Genomic DNA, 17,282 nt, shown 5'->3' with positions numbered 1-17,282 from the left:
TCGAAACGCTTCATTTGGCCATCACTAGAGGTAACGTTACAGAGCAGAATTTAAGTTATTAATCCATGAAAATGTTAATCCGGTTTCGGTTCGCTGTTCGCTCTGTGAAGGCGCGCGCGCTTCTCAGGGGGGTAATCGAGCTCTCGATTTCCGTACCACCCCCGGCGGCCGCCATTGGCTAACAAGCCTTCACCTGCTGTTAGCATCCCATTGACTCCCATTCATTTTGGCGTCACTTTGACAGCGAATAACTTTACATCTGAGGCGTTTAAAGACTCCATTTGTCCATTATTTATTTCTAAAGAAACACGACAATGTATAAAAGGCTCCATTACCTTGTATCTTACGTTATGGCCCCGTAGAAGCAGTTTTTGTAAAAACAGGCTAACGATTGCGTCATAACCACGCGACTCTCTGGAAATTACCGTAGAGACAGGAGGAGAAGCTCGCAGTCAATCGGGGGGACGTGGAGGCATAAAGTCAAGGGAGAAGCCCATAGAGAATCGTAATGTTTCTCCTGCTCCTAGCTCATGGACAGCTCCTACTCACACTCTCCGTCTCTGCAAGTTTCGGAAGGGAATGATTCAGATTTCTCTTGGCACAGCTCCTAGAAGACTTACAACTGTCAGACAGGCTGCTCACGTCACATTCACGTCGTCAAGCTCAGTTTGAGTCTGCGCAGTTCGCTCGGCAATCAGGAAATGAGTGCTTCTAATTTGCTTCACTTTTCTCCGTTGAAACCTATGGGGTCGCTGTGTCCAGTTTATATACTGTCTATGGCGCTTCTCCGTTTCAAATGTACACAAACTTAAACACGGCATGTCGCAATCTGTGACGAAGCATGCGAGAGCCAATGAGCGTTTGATATCGCTGCCGTAAAACATGTCGTAACGCTTCGGGCGCAATTTTTGAATTTGAATTCAATCGAGCGCGGGATGCCGGGATTTGACGTTTACGGTCTCTCTCTGCTGAGAGAAATTATGAAGATCGCTGGATAAAGGGCTGCATTTGGATCTGTTTATTGCAAACAACGCATGGATTCTAAAGATTTGGATTACACCAATCAAATAAAATTGATGTCTTTTGTGAATTTATGTTGTGTTTTTTTGTGTCTCACGGTAAATAAACCAAATATTACAAAATGGTTAAACGATTAAAGAAGGTATTTTTAAGGTTTTAGAGTGTTTTCTTGTTTACAACGTAGGCTAATCCTCCAAAACGAGTTTGCAGCAGAAGCACGAACAGAGCGAAATGTTATTATTTATGAGTAACGTTAAACTGTATTAATAAATGTGACTGAAAATGTAATTAATAAGACAATTGAATGCAATAGAGTAAAAACATTAATGCCACAATTTTAAGTTAAATAGGAATATGTACAAATTTGTACGTCGGTAAAGTTTATAGGCTACGTAAATAATTTTAATTTTTTTTGCTGTCTATATATAAATATACGTACTCTGAGGTGAGAGACTTTGCGCTGCATGTTGTCGCGCTGCTGCTGGCGCGTCACGCATGGCGATCACGTCACAGATAGGCAGACTGAATCGAGTAACGTTTAACGCCTTTATCATTAAAAGTGCAAAGAAAAAACATCCATATAAAGTCTGACGTGCTTAAATCCAATGCGTTATTTCCTAGTATCGATATAATCGATTCATTGCCTTCTCTGATGGTCTTCCTTTAGCAGTCACAGTGGGGGCCTTCCCGGTCATAAATGACCGGACACCTAAAAATGAAACTTCCTCCATCCCAGTAAAAACCAATGCAATTTATTTTTGTTCTATAATATTTATTCTTTTTAATTTAGAATTTTGAGACAATTTGATTGAACTTATTAATATTTATGCAACATTTATAGTCCATTTTTTGCCATTGGAAATAATGTTGTTTTTTTTTTTTTTTTTTATTTAAAAAAAAAAAATTCTATGCAGTATTTTCGGGTAAAATAGAGACTAGGCTTTCAGAAAAAAAATAAAATTAAATAAAATTTATCAATTTATTAAACATAAAATTAAATAAAACATGTTATTGCATGGGTTTACCACTAGATGCCTGTATAGCTCTAAATGGAGATGTTTGTGAATTCTAGTTGTTTTTGGACCAAATTACTTACTTTTAAGATATGGATTGAATGTATTTTTTTAGAAATTCTCAAATAATACTTTTTGCCAAGGTTTATAACATTTTATTAATTATTATTTTAATAATTTTAATAATTATTATATTAATTATATATACATATATTAATTATAATTATTAATTATGTTATGTTTTTCACTCTTGATGTTTTAGAGCTTCACCCCTTCATAGCTGAGCACTTTTTTTCTGCATCGTGGCTGATTTGTAGAGAATTTTTGTGTTTTTGTCAATTTCCCATTCATTTCCTATGGGGGTAATTTTGACCGAAGACCAAAATCATGACTCATTTTTTTACGACCACTTAGCATGCTCGGATCATGAACTCAATTTTTTTGTGTGTTCACATACCTAATGCCAGAAAAGTCACCAAGTTTCGTAACATTCTGATGAAGCTGTGATTTTTAAAAATTCAAAACAGATTTTTGTAATCTGAATTTATTGGTGTGTATGTGTATAAACGTGTGTTTGTATGTGTGTGTGTGTGGGTGGGTGTGAATTTTTTGCACTCTTGATGTTGTAGAGTGTCACCCCTTTACTACGGTGTACTTTTTTTTAGAATCGTGTCCGATTTGTAGATTGTACAGACAAAAATTCAGAGAATTTTTGTGTTTTTGTAAATTTCCCATTCATTTCCTATGGGTCGGTCATTTTTGACCGAAGACCACGAGTGTGACTATTTTTTTTACGACCACTTAGCATGCTCGGATCATGACCTCAATTTTTTTTTGTATTCACACACCTAATCCCAGAAAAGTCACCAAGTATCATAACCTTCCGATGAAGCTGTGATTTTTAGAAATTCAAAACAGAAAATTATTCGGTCAGAAATGACCGAGGACCATCAGAGGGTTAAAACGATGTTAGATCGATATATGTCGTCCGGAAGGCCAACTTGCCGAGCACAGATCGATGCAGTAGGATTGTAGGAATATAAATCGATACATCGATGTAGTTGATGAATCGTTACACCCCTAATGAGGGTCCATACATGCAAACCGAAGCATTGAGAACTTTGTAAGTGTACCTAAGAAGATACTTTATAAAGACAGTACATTACGCGTTTACATGCAGGAGCCATTTTGGAAAACAGTCTCGACTAATCGAGTCACGAACGCCGCGCTACGTTAGATTTCACTATGCGTAATTCCTATCGACCAGCTCACTTAGCGCGGCGTTCGTTGCTCGACTAGTCGAGACTGTTTTCCAAAATGGCTCCTGCATGTAAACGCGTAATGTACTGTCTTTATAAAGTATCTTCTTATTAAACTGTCTGTACACTTACAAAGTTCTCAATGCTTCGGTTTGCATGTATGGACCCTCATTATGCTACCGTGTTAGTGTGAGGCTATTTTGAGCCTTGTTAGTGGTATTAACTTGCGATTTGTTTTTACTTACTCTGTGCCCAATATACTAGTGTTATGAGCTAATCTGTTTTTATAAATAAAACTCTTTACATTCGATTATCATGAAAACGCACCCCAGGGAACGATCGACTCGGTAACCATGTGTTAATTACCCCTAGGTTAATTTTTCACTGGATTTGTCCTTTAACAATGGCCATCAGATTACAAAGCCTAAAACGAAAAAAAAAAAAATCAAATGCACGTCATGCAAATAGCATGGTAAAGGTTGCCTATTATATGAAATGTCGAAGTTAACGTTACTTGGTAAACAGGTGGAACAGAGTCAGTGAATTGCTTGCGCGGCCACGGTAGTAAACCGCGTTCGCAAAATCAAACCAAATAACGTTACGTGAAAACAATGTAGAAATGCGAACGCAAAAAAAATAAATAATAATAACTTATATATTGGCTTACCGTATCACTCAGTTGAACAATTCTCCATCTTCTCAAACTCTAAATCCCACTTATCGTCACGCGCAGATTATTCAATGACAAATTCTTCCATCCGTCCTCAGGTAGCTGCTACCTTTAACATCGTCCATTTTCTGCTGCGTCACAGGCAAATAATGTTTGAAACACGAACCAAACCTCAAAAAAGCTTTAAAATTGCTCACAGATTCGCAGACATTGTTTATCAGGAATGATTATTTGTTCAGTTGAATCCCGCTGACAAAACAATTTTGCCTGTTGTAGCTGCCTAAAGGCCCGTACACACCGGGACGAATATCGGCGCGCGTTATTCGCCAGCGTTTTTCAACGCGTTTTTTGTGTTCACACCCAAGCGTTTTTCGCTGACGATGAGCCGAGTGAACATGCAAATTCATTCCCTGACATTAGATGGCGCTTAATGTAAAACAGAAATACAATACCACTCCATAACAGTCTATACTCTGCAATACCACTCCATAACAGTCTATACTTTGCAATACCACTCCATAACAGTTCTCTTTGAACAAGATTTTTGTAGTCGCTGTCGCGTTTGTCATATAGTTCTTTATTCCGACACCAACGAGACCAGCAGCTCTACATTCATCTTGCCTTGCATCTTCCTCGTCATTTCTTCCCGGCAGTGTCTGTCTATGGGCAGTATAGACGCTTTGGCGTATATCTTCTTTGCTGTTACATATGTGTGCTCGGCAAGACCGTTTTGTGTTTGAGCGCCCCCAAGTTGTGTTTTACTGTAACTTCAGAAGCTCCTGACACGTGAGCAAAAGCGCCAATCTCATTGGTCGGATAGTTTTTGACGCGGCGCGTCAAACCAAAAAAACGAACCCGAGGCGTTTAAAAAAAAATTACGCTTTTACGCGTGGCGTTTTTCGCGTCGGTGTGCACACTCACATTGGCGCCCTTTGTTTAGTCACGAGGCGTTAAACGTCGGCGAATATCGCGCGCGAAATTCGTCCCGGTGTGTACGGGCCTTACGGTTACTGTCTGCTCGCATGACGCGTCACATTTGAACTGAATTGAGCGGAAAGAAATCAATCCCACAATGCAATGCCTTTTCAGTCAGTATGATGGTATGATCCTATATAACGAATTTATCAGGACGAAAACAGAAATGTGCTGTATATTTACAGCTGTTCTGTAAAAGATACAGCTTAATACTGTATTATGAAAATACAGTACAATTCTGTAAGAAATTCGTTGTAAATTTACAGTAAAGGGTTACAGTGTATGTTTACATACATTTATTAAATATGTGGAAAACAAATATGTATGTCACATATTTATAATTAATGTTGTCCAATTATGCGAGAAACCAATACTATACTGTAATATATGCAGATATATGGTATCATACTGTATATGGATGAACTCAAATATTTTCTTCACATGTTTGGACACATAAATGTTCATATATGTTGCAGGCATATATTGTGTTCTCAGATAAGTCAAATATATGTATAGATATATGTTGCAGTCATATATTGTGTTCTCAGATAAGTCAAATATATGTATAGATATGTTGCAGGCATATATTGTGCTCTCAGATAAGTCAAATATATGTATAGACAGGCTTGGGAGGGTTACTTTAAAAATTTATTCCGTTACAGTTACAAATTACTTCATAAAAAAAGTATTCAGTAACGTAATCCAAGTACTATAGTATGAAAGTAATGTAACTGATTACTTTTGGATTACTTCAAGGTCACGTATATAAATAAAGTCAAGCAAGAAGAAATATTATAAAAAAAATATTAAAAAACCTTTTATTTATTAAGAATTTGGTCCAGTGTACAATATTTTCAAAATACACACACAGACAAATTTATGTAACGGGCTATACAGACATCTAGTGGCTAATGTATGGTATTACAGATTATTTTGTTTTATTTTTTTACTTTTTTAACTAAAAAATAAAAACACAACATTTAAAAATTTTACACGATCTACATATTAGTTTATTTTAAAATAGGCCTACATGTTGCCTAAAGCCGTGATCTTTCTTAATTTGCCTGACTGAACTTGGGGCGTCGGCAGTGGGAGTTCCCCTACGTTACCTAGACAGCGAACTTCCCGTTACGTGAGAAAAGATAAGAAAGGACATTTTGGGTACTAAAAAAGCTACTCTCCAAAATAGCAGCGGAATTTCCATGAATTAAAAGCAATTTTACCCGCTGGCAGCATCGTTTCTACTAGCAGCAATGATTCAATCTGCATCTGAGGAGATTGTAGAAAGCTGTTATTTGCACATGCACCAGCGACCGGGTCGCACACGTGAGTCATTACTGTCAACAGAATCAGGAACTACTGTATAATCAAGCAGCGCTTCATATAGTGTTATTATGCCAAAATACTTATTTATTTAGTTTTAAATGAAACCATTGTAATCCTGAAAGTATTCCCTCTTTTTTCAAAATGTAACTATAATCTGATTACTACGTTTTTTGACGTAACTGTAACGGATTACAGTTACTGGATTTTTGTATCCTGATTACATAACGCCGTTACATGTATTCCGTTACTCCCCAACCCTGTGTATAGATATATGTTGCAGTCATATATTGTGTTCTCAGATAAGTCAAATATATGTATAGATATATGTTGCAGGCATATATTGTGTTCTCAGATAAGTCAAATATATGTATAGATATAGGGGTGTAACGATTCATCAACTACATCGATGTATCGATTTATATTCCTACAATCCTACTGCATCGATCTGTGCTCGGCAAGTTGGCCTTCCGGACGACATATATCGATCTAACATCGTTTTAAAAGGCAATGAATCGATTATATCGATACTAGGAAATAACGCATTGGATTTAAGCACGTCAGACTTTATACGGATGTTTTTTCTTTGCACTTTTAATGATAAAGGCGTTAAACGTTACTCGATTCAGTCTGCCTATCTGTGACGTGATCGCCATGCGTGACGCGCCAGCAGCAGCGCGACAACATGCAGCGCAAAGTCTCTCACCTCAGAAAAACGGCCTTCCCTGTCCTCTCAGCCGCTATACTGCAGTAGCGCACACTCTTCAACTGCACGCGCAAATGCGGCGGAGCGCGCTGTATCAGTTCACTAAAGTGCAAAAGACATACGAGAATGCAACGTCGTAAATTAGTAAGTTAAGTTCTTCTAAGTATTGTGTATCACCATGGTAGCCTAATTGTTGTTGTTTCCATAACAAAATGCCACTTGGTGGTTATTTTGTATATTTTTATATGACTGTGGTGGCTCATACCAAGACTGTAACAAAAACTAGTTTGGGACTGCTATATAGCTTAACCTCGCAGTGCCTACTGTCTATCAGTATTTGTCATATTCTTACTTTTTTTTTTTGTATGTTAAGTAAAGGGGGACAGAACTTGTGTGTCAACAATTTTTGTGTAAACAAATGTGTTATAGGCCTATATAATTCCTAAAAAGGTTTCCCCTTGATGACCATGGGGAAATGTGGGTCCCATGGCCAAACTATTCAAAACATCATTCAATGTTGTGATAATCGTAATTAATAATCACAATTAGGCCTACAATATCAAGGGAATAATCGACAATTATGATTTTTGTCATAATTGTTCAGTCCTACTTTATTCAAATAAAATGTGAACGCATTTGACATTAATTGTTGTTTACTTGTTTGTTTATATCCATAATTAATTGATACCTGATTCCCTTACAAGAATTTTTGGCTAAAATGTCACTGAATCGATTTCAAGTCACTGAATCGTTTCGGATCAGATAGTTCTAAATGAACCAATATCGTCCTTGAATCGTATCGACAACCATGAATCGCGATACGAATCGAATCGTTGTAAAAACGAATCGTTACACCCCTAGATATGCTATTTAAAATATAAGTACATATATGGCCATATATTACAGTACTCTGCATTGTGAGTTTGGCATGTTGACCTACAGTTTTCAATAAAGCAGATTTGTTGTCTCAATTCAAGTCAAGTCTATTTCTTGAAATAAGACGATTCATCTTTTACAAATAACACAGCAGCTTAAAAACCTTATGACATGTCAAAAAAGCTTGTTTCATCTGAGATATGACTCAAAACAAGATATTTTCAAGACAGATTCACTTAACAATATATTCAAGATGCACTGTCTAAAAACAAGCTCCTTTATCTCACTTAAATCTTGGTCTTTAGGTGATTTTGTCTTATATTAAGTGTGATGAGATATTTTGACTAGTAATTAGAAAAATATACTTGGCAAGATTTTGAGTTTTTGCAGTGTATGCATTGAAGGGTTATATTAATACATTTTTTTTTTGAGAAGGTCGATGAAAAGCTTTAGCTCTAGACAAAGATTTACAGGTCACGTGTAAAATGTGTAAAACGCTTCAAACGATCGCTTTATATGCGCGTCATATTCGCTTTGGACGCGCGAATGGATTCAAAATGTTCAGGCGTCAACTAGACGGTATACACGCGAATTTGACGCTCTATTCGCGTTTGGAGTGAACGCAGCATAATGAACAGGCTGCGATGTACATAACTTAATCCAGAGCAGACACTTATCTCGGTTGAGATGTGGCTTGGGAAAGGGTAAAAAATACACACCGTCGGCCAGCCTCTCAGAATACCTAGTGTCGGAGTTGCATGTACCCCATGCACACCGTTTGACCATTTTAAACTTAAAATTACAAGAAAAAAAAAACATATAAAAATGAATGAAAACGGACTAACTGCAGTGGTCAATTGCGTAATCAGTGTTGGGTGTAATGCAGTACTAACTAATTAATTAATTACTGTAATTTAATTACTTTTTATTCTAAAAGTAAAATAAGGAATTACTCTTTAAAAATAGTACAGTAATCTTATTACACTGTTGAAGATGTAATTAGTAGCTTGTAAAAGTTACGAGAATACCTAGTCTTCTGTAGTAAGGAAATGTCGAACTGCCTCATGGATCTAAACATAATAGTAGTTTTCTACTTTTATCTGGGGTTTCAACAAAAGGAAATTCTACAGGTGCTAATCTACCAACATGCCTTTACTATTTGTCTTAGGACGCTACAGAATATACTGAGCCGGACTTTACAGGCCAAAACACTTTTCAGACTGGATGGAGGTGATCCTCCTCTGCTTATTCTGACTATTTTGTGCTTCACTTGAAAAAGTTCCTTTCACCTTTAGTAACTGGAGTCACTTCAATTCTAAAATAATAATAATGGAAGGCTACTAGTAAAGCTGAATCTTGTTGAAGATTTTATTATTTAGAAAATAAGTAATTTAACTACACGTTGTACACTATTATTTCCTTTCTGTCTGTGTATGTCTTTGGGTGACTTTGGAACCTGAGAGCTGTGTGGTTACAGCAGAGAATTCTATTTCAGTAATGTCACATGGTACAAAACTATTTCTCAAAATACCTATAGAATGTATTACCATATTTGGGAGAAGGATGTAGGTATGCGTTTGCTGGACAATCTTTCTAGAGGGTCTTTTCTGCGGGGGGTCTTTCTGCAGAGGGGCACTCGGCTTTGTTTTGTTAATAAAGTCTAATATTTCTGGTATCAAAGATCTCCGAAGTCATTCCCTGAAAATAATTAAACCACCGTACGCGCGTGCGTTGGCGGCCGATGACGTCACCGCTCGCTCGCGCCGTCTCTTCCGTCAGTTTCGGCGTCGAGTCTTCTGAGGTGAGGAGAGCAGTTCACGGTATTTCTCACATTTACACAACCATCACACACACTTTATACAGTTTGATTAAGCGACAGGCTCATTTCTGTATTGTTTTCATCGATCACAGCGATACTTGTGCGTCTTTTCTGGCGTCTTCCTTCTGAAATAAACATTTAGTGCAGCAGCAGCGAGCATGAGGAGAATATGTTGAGTTCATTCAGACCTGAGCGATTTTGTGTTCGTTTGTGTGATTGTCTCGATGTTTGTGTGAGAACTGTTACTGAGTGTCAAGTCAAGAGTTCAAGTTTGAGATCTGTGAGGGGAATTGATAGGAATCGATCCCAAGTGTTGCTGTTGCCATTTTCATGTTTACCTTTATTTCTTTGTCGACATTTATCTTTGGCAGATTACTGTATGAGTAACGAACGAGGGAAATCTCAAATCTATACATCCATGGGAATATAGATAATTATTAATAAATTTTGACCGGAAACGTTACATTTTATTTTATTTTTAAGAGTATTGATCATTGTCAGTTTCTGTACACAAATCTGTTACATTATTAATATTCTGACTCAAATAATGTGTTTCTAACAGCAAACACTCAGAATAAAGTGAGATGATCTGCTGATGATCCTGAATGGCTTGTTGAATGAGTGTTGATAGTCTGAGGCTCATCAATTAACAGATCTGCTGAAAACACTCTTTATTTCATGACAATAGTTCCCGTTTTCACCTCATTTATTATGCGGATGTCTTCAGATCTCCTGTAAATTGACACTTAAAGCTCATTTCATTGGTGTCAACAGACTGATGTTCTATGTGTTTGCATTTTCTTAAACTTAGAAAACATGAAGGTAATAAAATGCACAGGGATTGCATGTGAAGTCCCATGATTCTCTGCTACATGAATATAACAGTGAACTGTTATTAACCCTTATGCATGTATGATAAATTATGTAACAATGTGTTAGTTATAACTGAGACATATCTTCATTTATCCTAGAGAAATAACCTTGGGTGAATCAGGACAATAATGAAGCAAGGATGCCATCCTCTCGTGGTCATTTGATACATGATTGTCTCTTATTCAGTAATATAAAATTGTTTGCCATCACACTGTTTATGCTTTCAACTGTTTTTCTTACCATTATTTACATTTGGGAAAATTGACATTATTATATTCTGTAGTCCATAAGCATAAAACAAACTCGGTAACTTATAGATTTTTGATTTTGGCAGATCAACTCCTCACACTACAATTCATCATCAGTGAAGCTCCTCCCACAGCGGTCACATCATCAGTGATGCTCCTCCCACAGCAGTCACATCTTCAGTGAAGCTCCTCCCACAGCAGTCACATCATCAGTGAAGCTCCTCCCACTGTAATTCTCCAATAAATGCTGTAAATTCCCATCAGCTACAAGTGAAGACGAGCGTCAGAGCATCAGGAAGAGCTGAAATCTGCAAAGACTGAGTTTATTAAAGAGGACAGTGAGAACATGAGTGATCCAGAACCCTGCAGAATGAAACACACTGAAGATCCTGAAGAACAAAGAGGTTGGTGTTTATCCTTCATTCATTCATGATGCTGAAGAACATTCATGTTAGAAACATTCAAGCACTTCATCACATTTAGATAAACAGTTAAACTGTGAAATAGCTGCAAAAGTTTCTGTTTTTTAACAAATGGTCATTAAAAGGATGTTTCATATTGATTGTCAACATCAGGTCAAACTAAATTTAAATATTTTAACAGTTTTATTTTATATATGGTTTACAATTTGTAACAATGTTACTAGAATTTTGAGCGTATTTTTACAAAACTTGTATACTGTGGTAGATTTATTCCCTATTTCCCACCTGACCTAAGTCTACCTGGGACTTGTCTTCAGTCGACGTTAGTTTCTATGGGTCTCGACTACAGTCGACGTCCCCTATCTCTAACTTGTTCCCCTAACTAACTTTCTGCGCAGCAATAATAACCGACACACTTCAGACAATGTCTTTTAAATGCTTTAATCTCGGCCGGGAGAGTACTCGATCAGTTCTCAGAGAATCTCCCCCAAGAAGAAGCTTTAATCACGGCCGGAGGATCTCAGACAAATTTCAGAGAGAATCCCACCAGTAAACTTTAGAAAATTTGAAAATGAGAGTTTTCTTTGATTTCAGACCTGATGGAAGAGAGCGAGGAGAGTGAAGAACAGAGTGAAGTGAAGGAGGAGAGTGAGGAGGAGAGTGAAGAACTGAGTGAAGTGAAGGAGGAGAGTGAAGAACTGAGTGAAGTGGAGGAGGAGAGTGAAGAACTGAGTGAAGTGGAGGAGGAGAGTGAAGAACTGAGTGAAGTGGAGGAGGAGAGTGAAGAACTGAGTGAAGTGGAGGAGGAGAGTGAAGAACTGAGTGAAGTGGAGGAGGAGAGTGAAGAACTGAGTGAAGTGGAGGAGGAGAGTGAAGAACTGAGTGAAGTGAAGGAGGAGAGTGAAGAACTGAGTGAAGTGGAGGAGGAGAGTGAAGAACTGAGTGAAGTGAAGGAGGAGAGAGAAGAACTGAGTGAAGTGAAGGAGGAACCTCATGTCAAACCTGGAGGAAAACCCTTGAGTCGCTCAAAGACTAAAAAGACATTTTTAAAGAAAAGAAGAGCCAAGAAATCCTTCACCTGCACTCAGTGTGGAAAGAGTTTTACAACCAAACAATCTCTTAAGATTCACATGAGAATTCATACAGGAGAGAAGCCACATGTATGCCATCAATGTGGGAAGAGTTTCGGTCAATCATCACACCTTAAAGTTCACATGAGGATCCACACCGGAGAGAAGCCGTTCTCATGTGATCAATGTGGAAAAACATTTCTTAAGGCATCAAACCTGAAGACACACCTGACAGTTCATACGAAGGAGAAGCCACATTCATGTTCTGTGTGTGGAAAGAGTTTTTCACTGCTGCAATATTTACAAATACATCAGAAAACTCATTCTGGTGTGAGAGAGTACATGTGCTTTGAGTGTGAGAAGACTTTTACTACAGCGTACTGCTTAAAGATTCACCAGAGAATTCACACTGGAGAAAAACCTTACAAGTGTTCACACTGTGACAAGAGATCCAGTCAGTCATCAAATCTGAAAAAACATGAGAGGATCCACACTGGAGAGAAGCCACACACGTGTGATCAGTGTGGAAAGAGTTTCTCTATCAAAACTCACCTGAATCGACACATGAAGGTCCATGCAGTGGAGAAACCACATCAACACAGTCTGAGATCATGGTGAGAGTAGTTCATCTTTATGTGCTGAGATACAAAATTTGAAATCTTTAAGTTAGTTTGGCTTGTGTGCTTTTCCTGCTGTAGCTCACCTTTTGAACTTTATTTTTTTATTTGCAGTGGAGAATCACGCACACTTGGCTGACCGTGCCGAACCGTGATGGTTGAATGTGTGTAGTGACATCGCCACTCAGGATTGGTCACTTGTCTGTTGCCTGGTTACCAGTGTCTCTGTAGCTGGCTAAGCGATGTAAAAGCAATTTGAGCGACGTAAACAAACTTAAAATAAAATTGACATGGTTTCTGTGCTCACCAACCATGTTATTTTTCAGATGCGTTTTGTCCATAGAAATGTTTTTCATTGCTGTAAATTGACATGATTGAGCATACACGATTAATCTATAATTAGCTTGGTTGTTGATTATTTTCATGATAGATTTCATCAAGAAGTTCTTGCAGCCCTAGTTAAAGATTGTTTTGATCATCAAACACAATTTAAGAAAATCAAACATCATATGAGGGGTGGCCCATATAGGGGTGGTGGTGGCGCCGCAATGGATAAGACACATGCCTTTGGTGTGAGAGACCCGGGTTCGAATCCACTGTGAGACACCAATGTGTCCCTGAGCAAGACACTTAACCCCTAGTTGCTCCAGAGGCGTGCGACCTCTGACATATATAGCAATTGTAAGTCGCTTTGGATAAAAAGCGTCAGCTAAATGAATAAATGTAAATGTAAATATGACACTGAAGAACTAAGATTTACATCGTTTCAGGTCAAGAATATAAAAGACATCCAATTAATTATTTTAACATTTAACTTTTAACTTTCCTGATTTTGTCCTTTTATATTAATTTGACCCAGGAAAAGCCTAAAAAGTCTGAAAGCCTTTTTACACTAAACACAAATGTTTTGTTCAAGCTGATTTTGAATAAAGCAATGTTTTTTTTTTTGTTCAGATAATATTTCTACTATTTGCTTTGCCCTTTAAAGACACGTGCTGACCAGATATAAACATACAAAATGTTTAAAATACAGCTACAGCTGAAGTTAATCGCCATTAAACAATAAAAATAAAAATAAGAAGCTACAAGTGAAGACGAGCATCAGGAAGAGCTGAAATCTGCAAAGACTGAGTTTATTAAAGAGGACAGTGAGAACATGAGTGATCCAGAACCCTGCAGAATGAAACACACTGAAGATCCTGAAGAACAAAGAGGTTGGTGTTTATTCTTCATTCATTCATGATGCTGAAGAACATTCATGTTATAAACATTCAAGCTCTTCATCACATTTAGATAAACAGTTCAACTGTGAAATAGCTGCAAAAGTTTATTTTTTATTTATTTTTTTACAAATGGTCAGTAAAAGGAGGTTTCATTTTGATTGTCAAACATCAGGTCAAACTAAATTTAAATATTTTAACAGTTTTATTTTACATTTATTTTATATATGGTTTACAATTTCGAACAGTGTTACTGTTTCGCACCTGACCTAAGTTTCTGACCTACAATCATAGACGAGGTCTGTCGTGGTCGAGGCCGAGGCCAGCATTTATCCCCTATAAAGTTACCATAAACTTTGCAGCTTTAAAAAACAATCATCATTCCTAATGCCGAAACATGACAGCCAATACGAGTCAGAGTAACGTTAGGCCAGAAATGTTTTCAAAGTCTTTTACACCACGAGTCTGACAACTGGACACACACTGCCGAACAAACCGCACCCTTCTCACCTTTTTTTACCCCTGACCTGTTTTCATGCCTGCTACTGTTTCTGTATCATGAAATGTAGTTTTAAGTAGGGCTGCACAATGTGTCGTTTAAGCATCGATATCGCAATGTGCGAATCCACGATAGTCACATAGCAGGATGTGCGATGTAGGCTGTCATAGTTTATTATTAATTGCACAGCTTAACCATCATAGAGTGAAAGTTTATCATTTGCATGTGTTTTGTGTTCAGTGATGAAATGTTTTCTGTGTTGACAAATCTTGTGCGATATCCTAAACTGCCGAGATAATTACACAACGCGTGCCGTACTACACGTCCGATTCGCGAACTAATGATTCCTTTGAACCGATTCAATTTAATGAATGGTTTAAACAACTGATCTGTCCAACACTGAACTCACGAGATGTCTGAATTGGTGTTTAAAAAATCTGTTACACTTTACAATAATGTTCTATTTATTAAACTATTTAACTACATTAGTTAACATTTACTATTAGTAAACTGCACTTCTACAACATTGTTAATTTCAACATTTAGGCTATAGCCTACATTATTGAAATCAAAAGTTGTACAGTATGTGTTAACATAGTTAATGCACTGTGAAGTAACATTACCAAACAATAACAGCTGTATTTTTATAAACTAAGATAAATAAAGATGAATAAATACAGTAACAAAAGTATTGCTCATGGTAAGTTCATGTTAGTTGTTAGATACAGTAACTAATGTTAACAATTCAAACCATATCCTAAAGTTACAAACAAATAATTTACTCTAATTTAATTTAAATAATACTCTGATGTTTAAATCATTTAAAATGAGAATGTAAGTGTGCTTACCCCATATTTGTTTGTAAGAAAAAATTAGATTAGATTTCATTTCATATCGCAATATATATCGCAGAAAAATAAAATATTGCAATGTAATTTTTTCCCAATATCGTGCAGCCCTAGACTGATCGCCTAACTCTTGAGGACACGACTAAAGGATAGGCTCTTTAGTTACCGCAGGATTATCTATCTTTCCTGGATAGGATGTAGGATAATTTGGAACAGTATTAATCGTGATAATCCATAATCTCAGCTTTCTATGGAAGCTTGTTTCCGCCACTGAATAATAAATAAATAATAATAATTGGGACTTTTTATCTCACAATACTGACTTTTTTTCTCAGAATTGTGATATATCAAGTCAGAATTGTGACTTTTTTTCTCAGAATTGCGAGAAATAGTCACAATTCTGAGAAATAAAGTCGCAATTCGGAGAAATAGTCGCAATAGCGAGATATAGTCGCAATTCGGAGAAATAAAGTCACAATTGCGAGATATAAAGTAGAATTGGACTTCATATCTCACAATTCGGAAGCCTGACTTCGTCATACTCATATTCTAGTCATAATGTGAGTCTGATACTGCTCCATAGAGATTTGATTATGGGGCGTGTCTCAACCGAACCAGGAAAAAAAAACAACTTCTGCACTCAATTGGATAGACCTACAACCATACCAGTCAACAATCTCCAGCTGCAGTCGTCTTTGTTGTAAACTAATTCAACCCAACCGCTCTTTGATGACGTGGGTGATTACGTAACCGCAGATCATCTGTCCATCATCGATTAAAGCCCGCCCTGGCAATTTGATTGGCTCGGCCTTCTGGGAGCCGAGCATAATTACTCCTCAACGGATTGAGTCCAGACCGAACTTCCCGACCAAAAAAATGTTGTGGGCGGGGTTGGGGCTGGCACCCAGGCTAACAATTCGGAGAAATAAAGTCAGAATTGCAAGATGTAAACTCGCAATTGTGAGAAAAAAGGTCCGAATTCTGACTTTATAAGACAGAATTGCGACTTTATTTCACGCAATTCTTACTTTATATCTCGCATTTCTGAGAAATAAAGTCAGAATTGCGAGATGTAAACTCGCAATTGTGAGATAAAAAGTCGCAATTATCTTTTAAAATGTTTTATTTTGTGGTGGAAACAAGCTTCCATAGCTTTCTCCTACTACTTATCTTTGTCCACAGAACAAAAGCCTGTTAGCTTAGCTTCCAAAAAAAAGATGGCTGACACTATTTGTACATTCTGTGAGTGAGATCCCACACGGTTCAGACCGTTTCATTTCGCTCTCATTAAAAGTGTAAAAGCTTCACACAAATGCATGCTGCAGATTACTATTATAGACTAATTTTTCTGCGGTATACAGTGTTTCCCACAGGATTTTGTGAGACTTTGGTGGGTGGACATTGGTTCCTCTAAGACCATTTTGTACATTTTATTAATCTGGGCCCGTATTCATAAAGATTCTAAGAATCCTCTCAGAAAACTCTTAATTTAGCTTAAAAACTTTTACGTAAGAGTCTTAGCTTAAGAGCAATTCGGGACCGATCTGAGAGCAACTCTGAGCGAGGAAAAGACAAAAACTTTCATCTTAGTGAGGAGGCGGGGTTGACCCCGTTGCTATGTATGACACAATCTTTTGAAGACTGTGATTGGTTGGTTGTCCAAGAAGGGAAAAAAAAGTGATTTTAAGTATAGGGTCTATTCTAAGCCTTCACTTTGAAATTACATGCGTAATTTTTTCTATTTGACCGTCCTCACACACACACACACACACATTATATATGTGTATATAAATCCTTTTTATTTTTATTTACCATGGTATGGTA

General features: G+C 37.3%; 2 protein-coding genes across 6 annotated transcripts in view; both read left to right on the top strand.

The window, feature by feature from the left end:
- The window catches only part of LOC309498809 (uncharacterized protein), a 266,922-nt gene that overhangs the window by 137,660 nt on the left and 111,980 nt on the right, over positions 1-17,282 (top strand). For 2 of the 3 annotated variants that reach the window (XM_082169722.1, XM_082169725.1), the window contains exon 2: positions 10,869-10,918. The gene's annotated coding sequence lies outside the window, so the exon portion shown is untranslated. Of the gene's footprint in view, positions 1-10,632; positions 10,720-10,868; positions 10,919-17,282 lie in introns of all 3 variants that reach the window. The other variant, XM_082169720.1, reaches the window with a different exon arrangement.
- Positions 10,952-17,282, top strand: part of LOC309501372 (uncharacterized protein) — a 137,629-nt gene continuing 131,298 nt past the window's right edge. The window contains exons 1-3 of one of the 3 annotated variants that reach the window (XM_082173415.1): positions 10,952-11,186; positions 11,799-12,888; positions 13,006-13,641. In XM_082173415.1, the coding sequence (XP_082029541.1) occupies positions 11,129-11,186; positions 11,799-12,888; positions 13,006-13,030 (1,173 nt within the window). In that variant the 5' untranslated portion in view covers positions 10,952-11,128 and the 3' untranslated portion in view covers positions 13,031-13,641. Of the gene's footprint in view, positions 11,187-11,798; positions 12,898-13,005; positions 13,642-17,282 lie in introns of those variants that run through there. The other 2 variants (XM_082173416.1, XM_082173417.1) reach the window with 2 other exon arrangements.

The sequence above is a fragment of the Leuciscus leuciscus genome, assembly GCF_965113295.1.
Source record: "Leuciscus leuciscus genome assembly, chromosome: 1".
NCBI lineage: Eukaryota > Metazoa > Chordata > Actinopteri > Cypriniformes > Leuciscidae > Leuciscus > Leuciscus leuciscus.
This window is presented reverse-complemented; position numbering and strand designations above follow the sequence as displayed.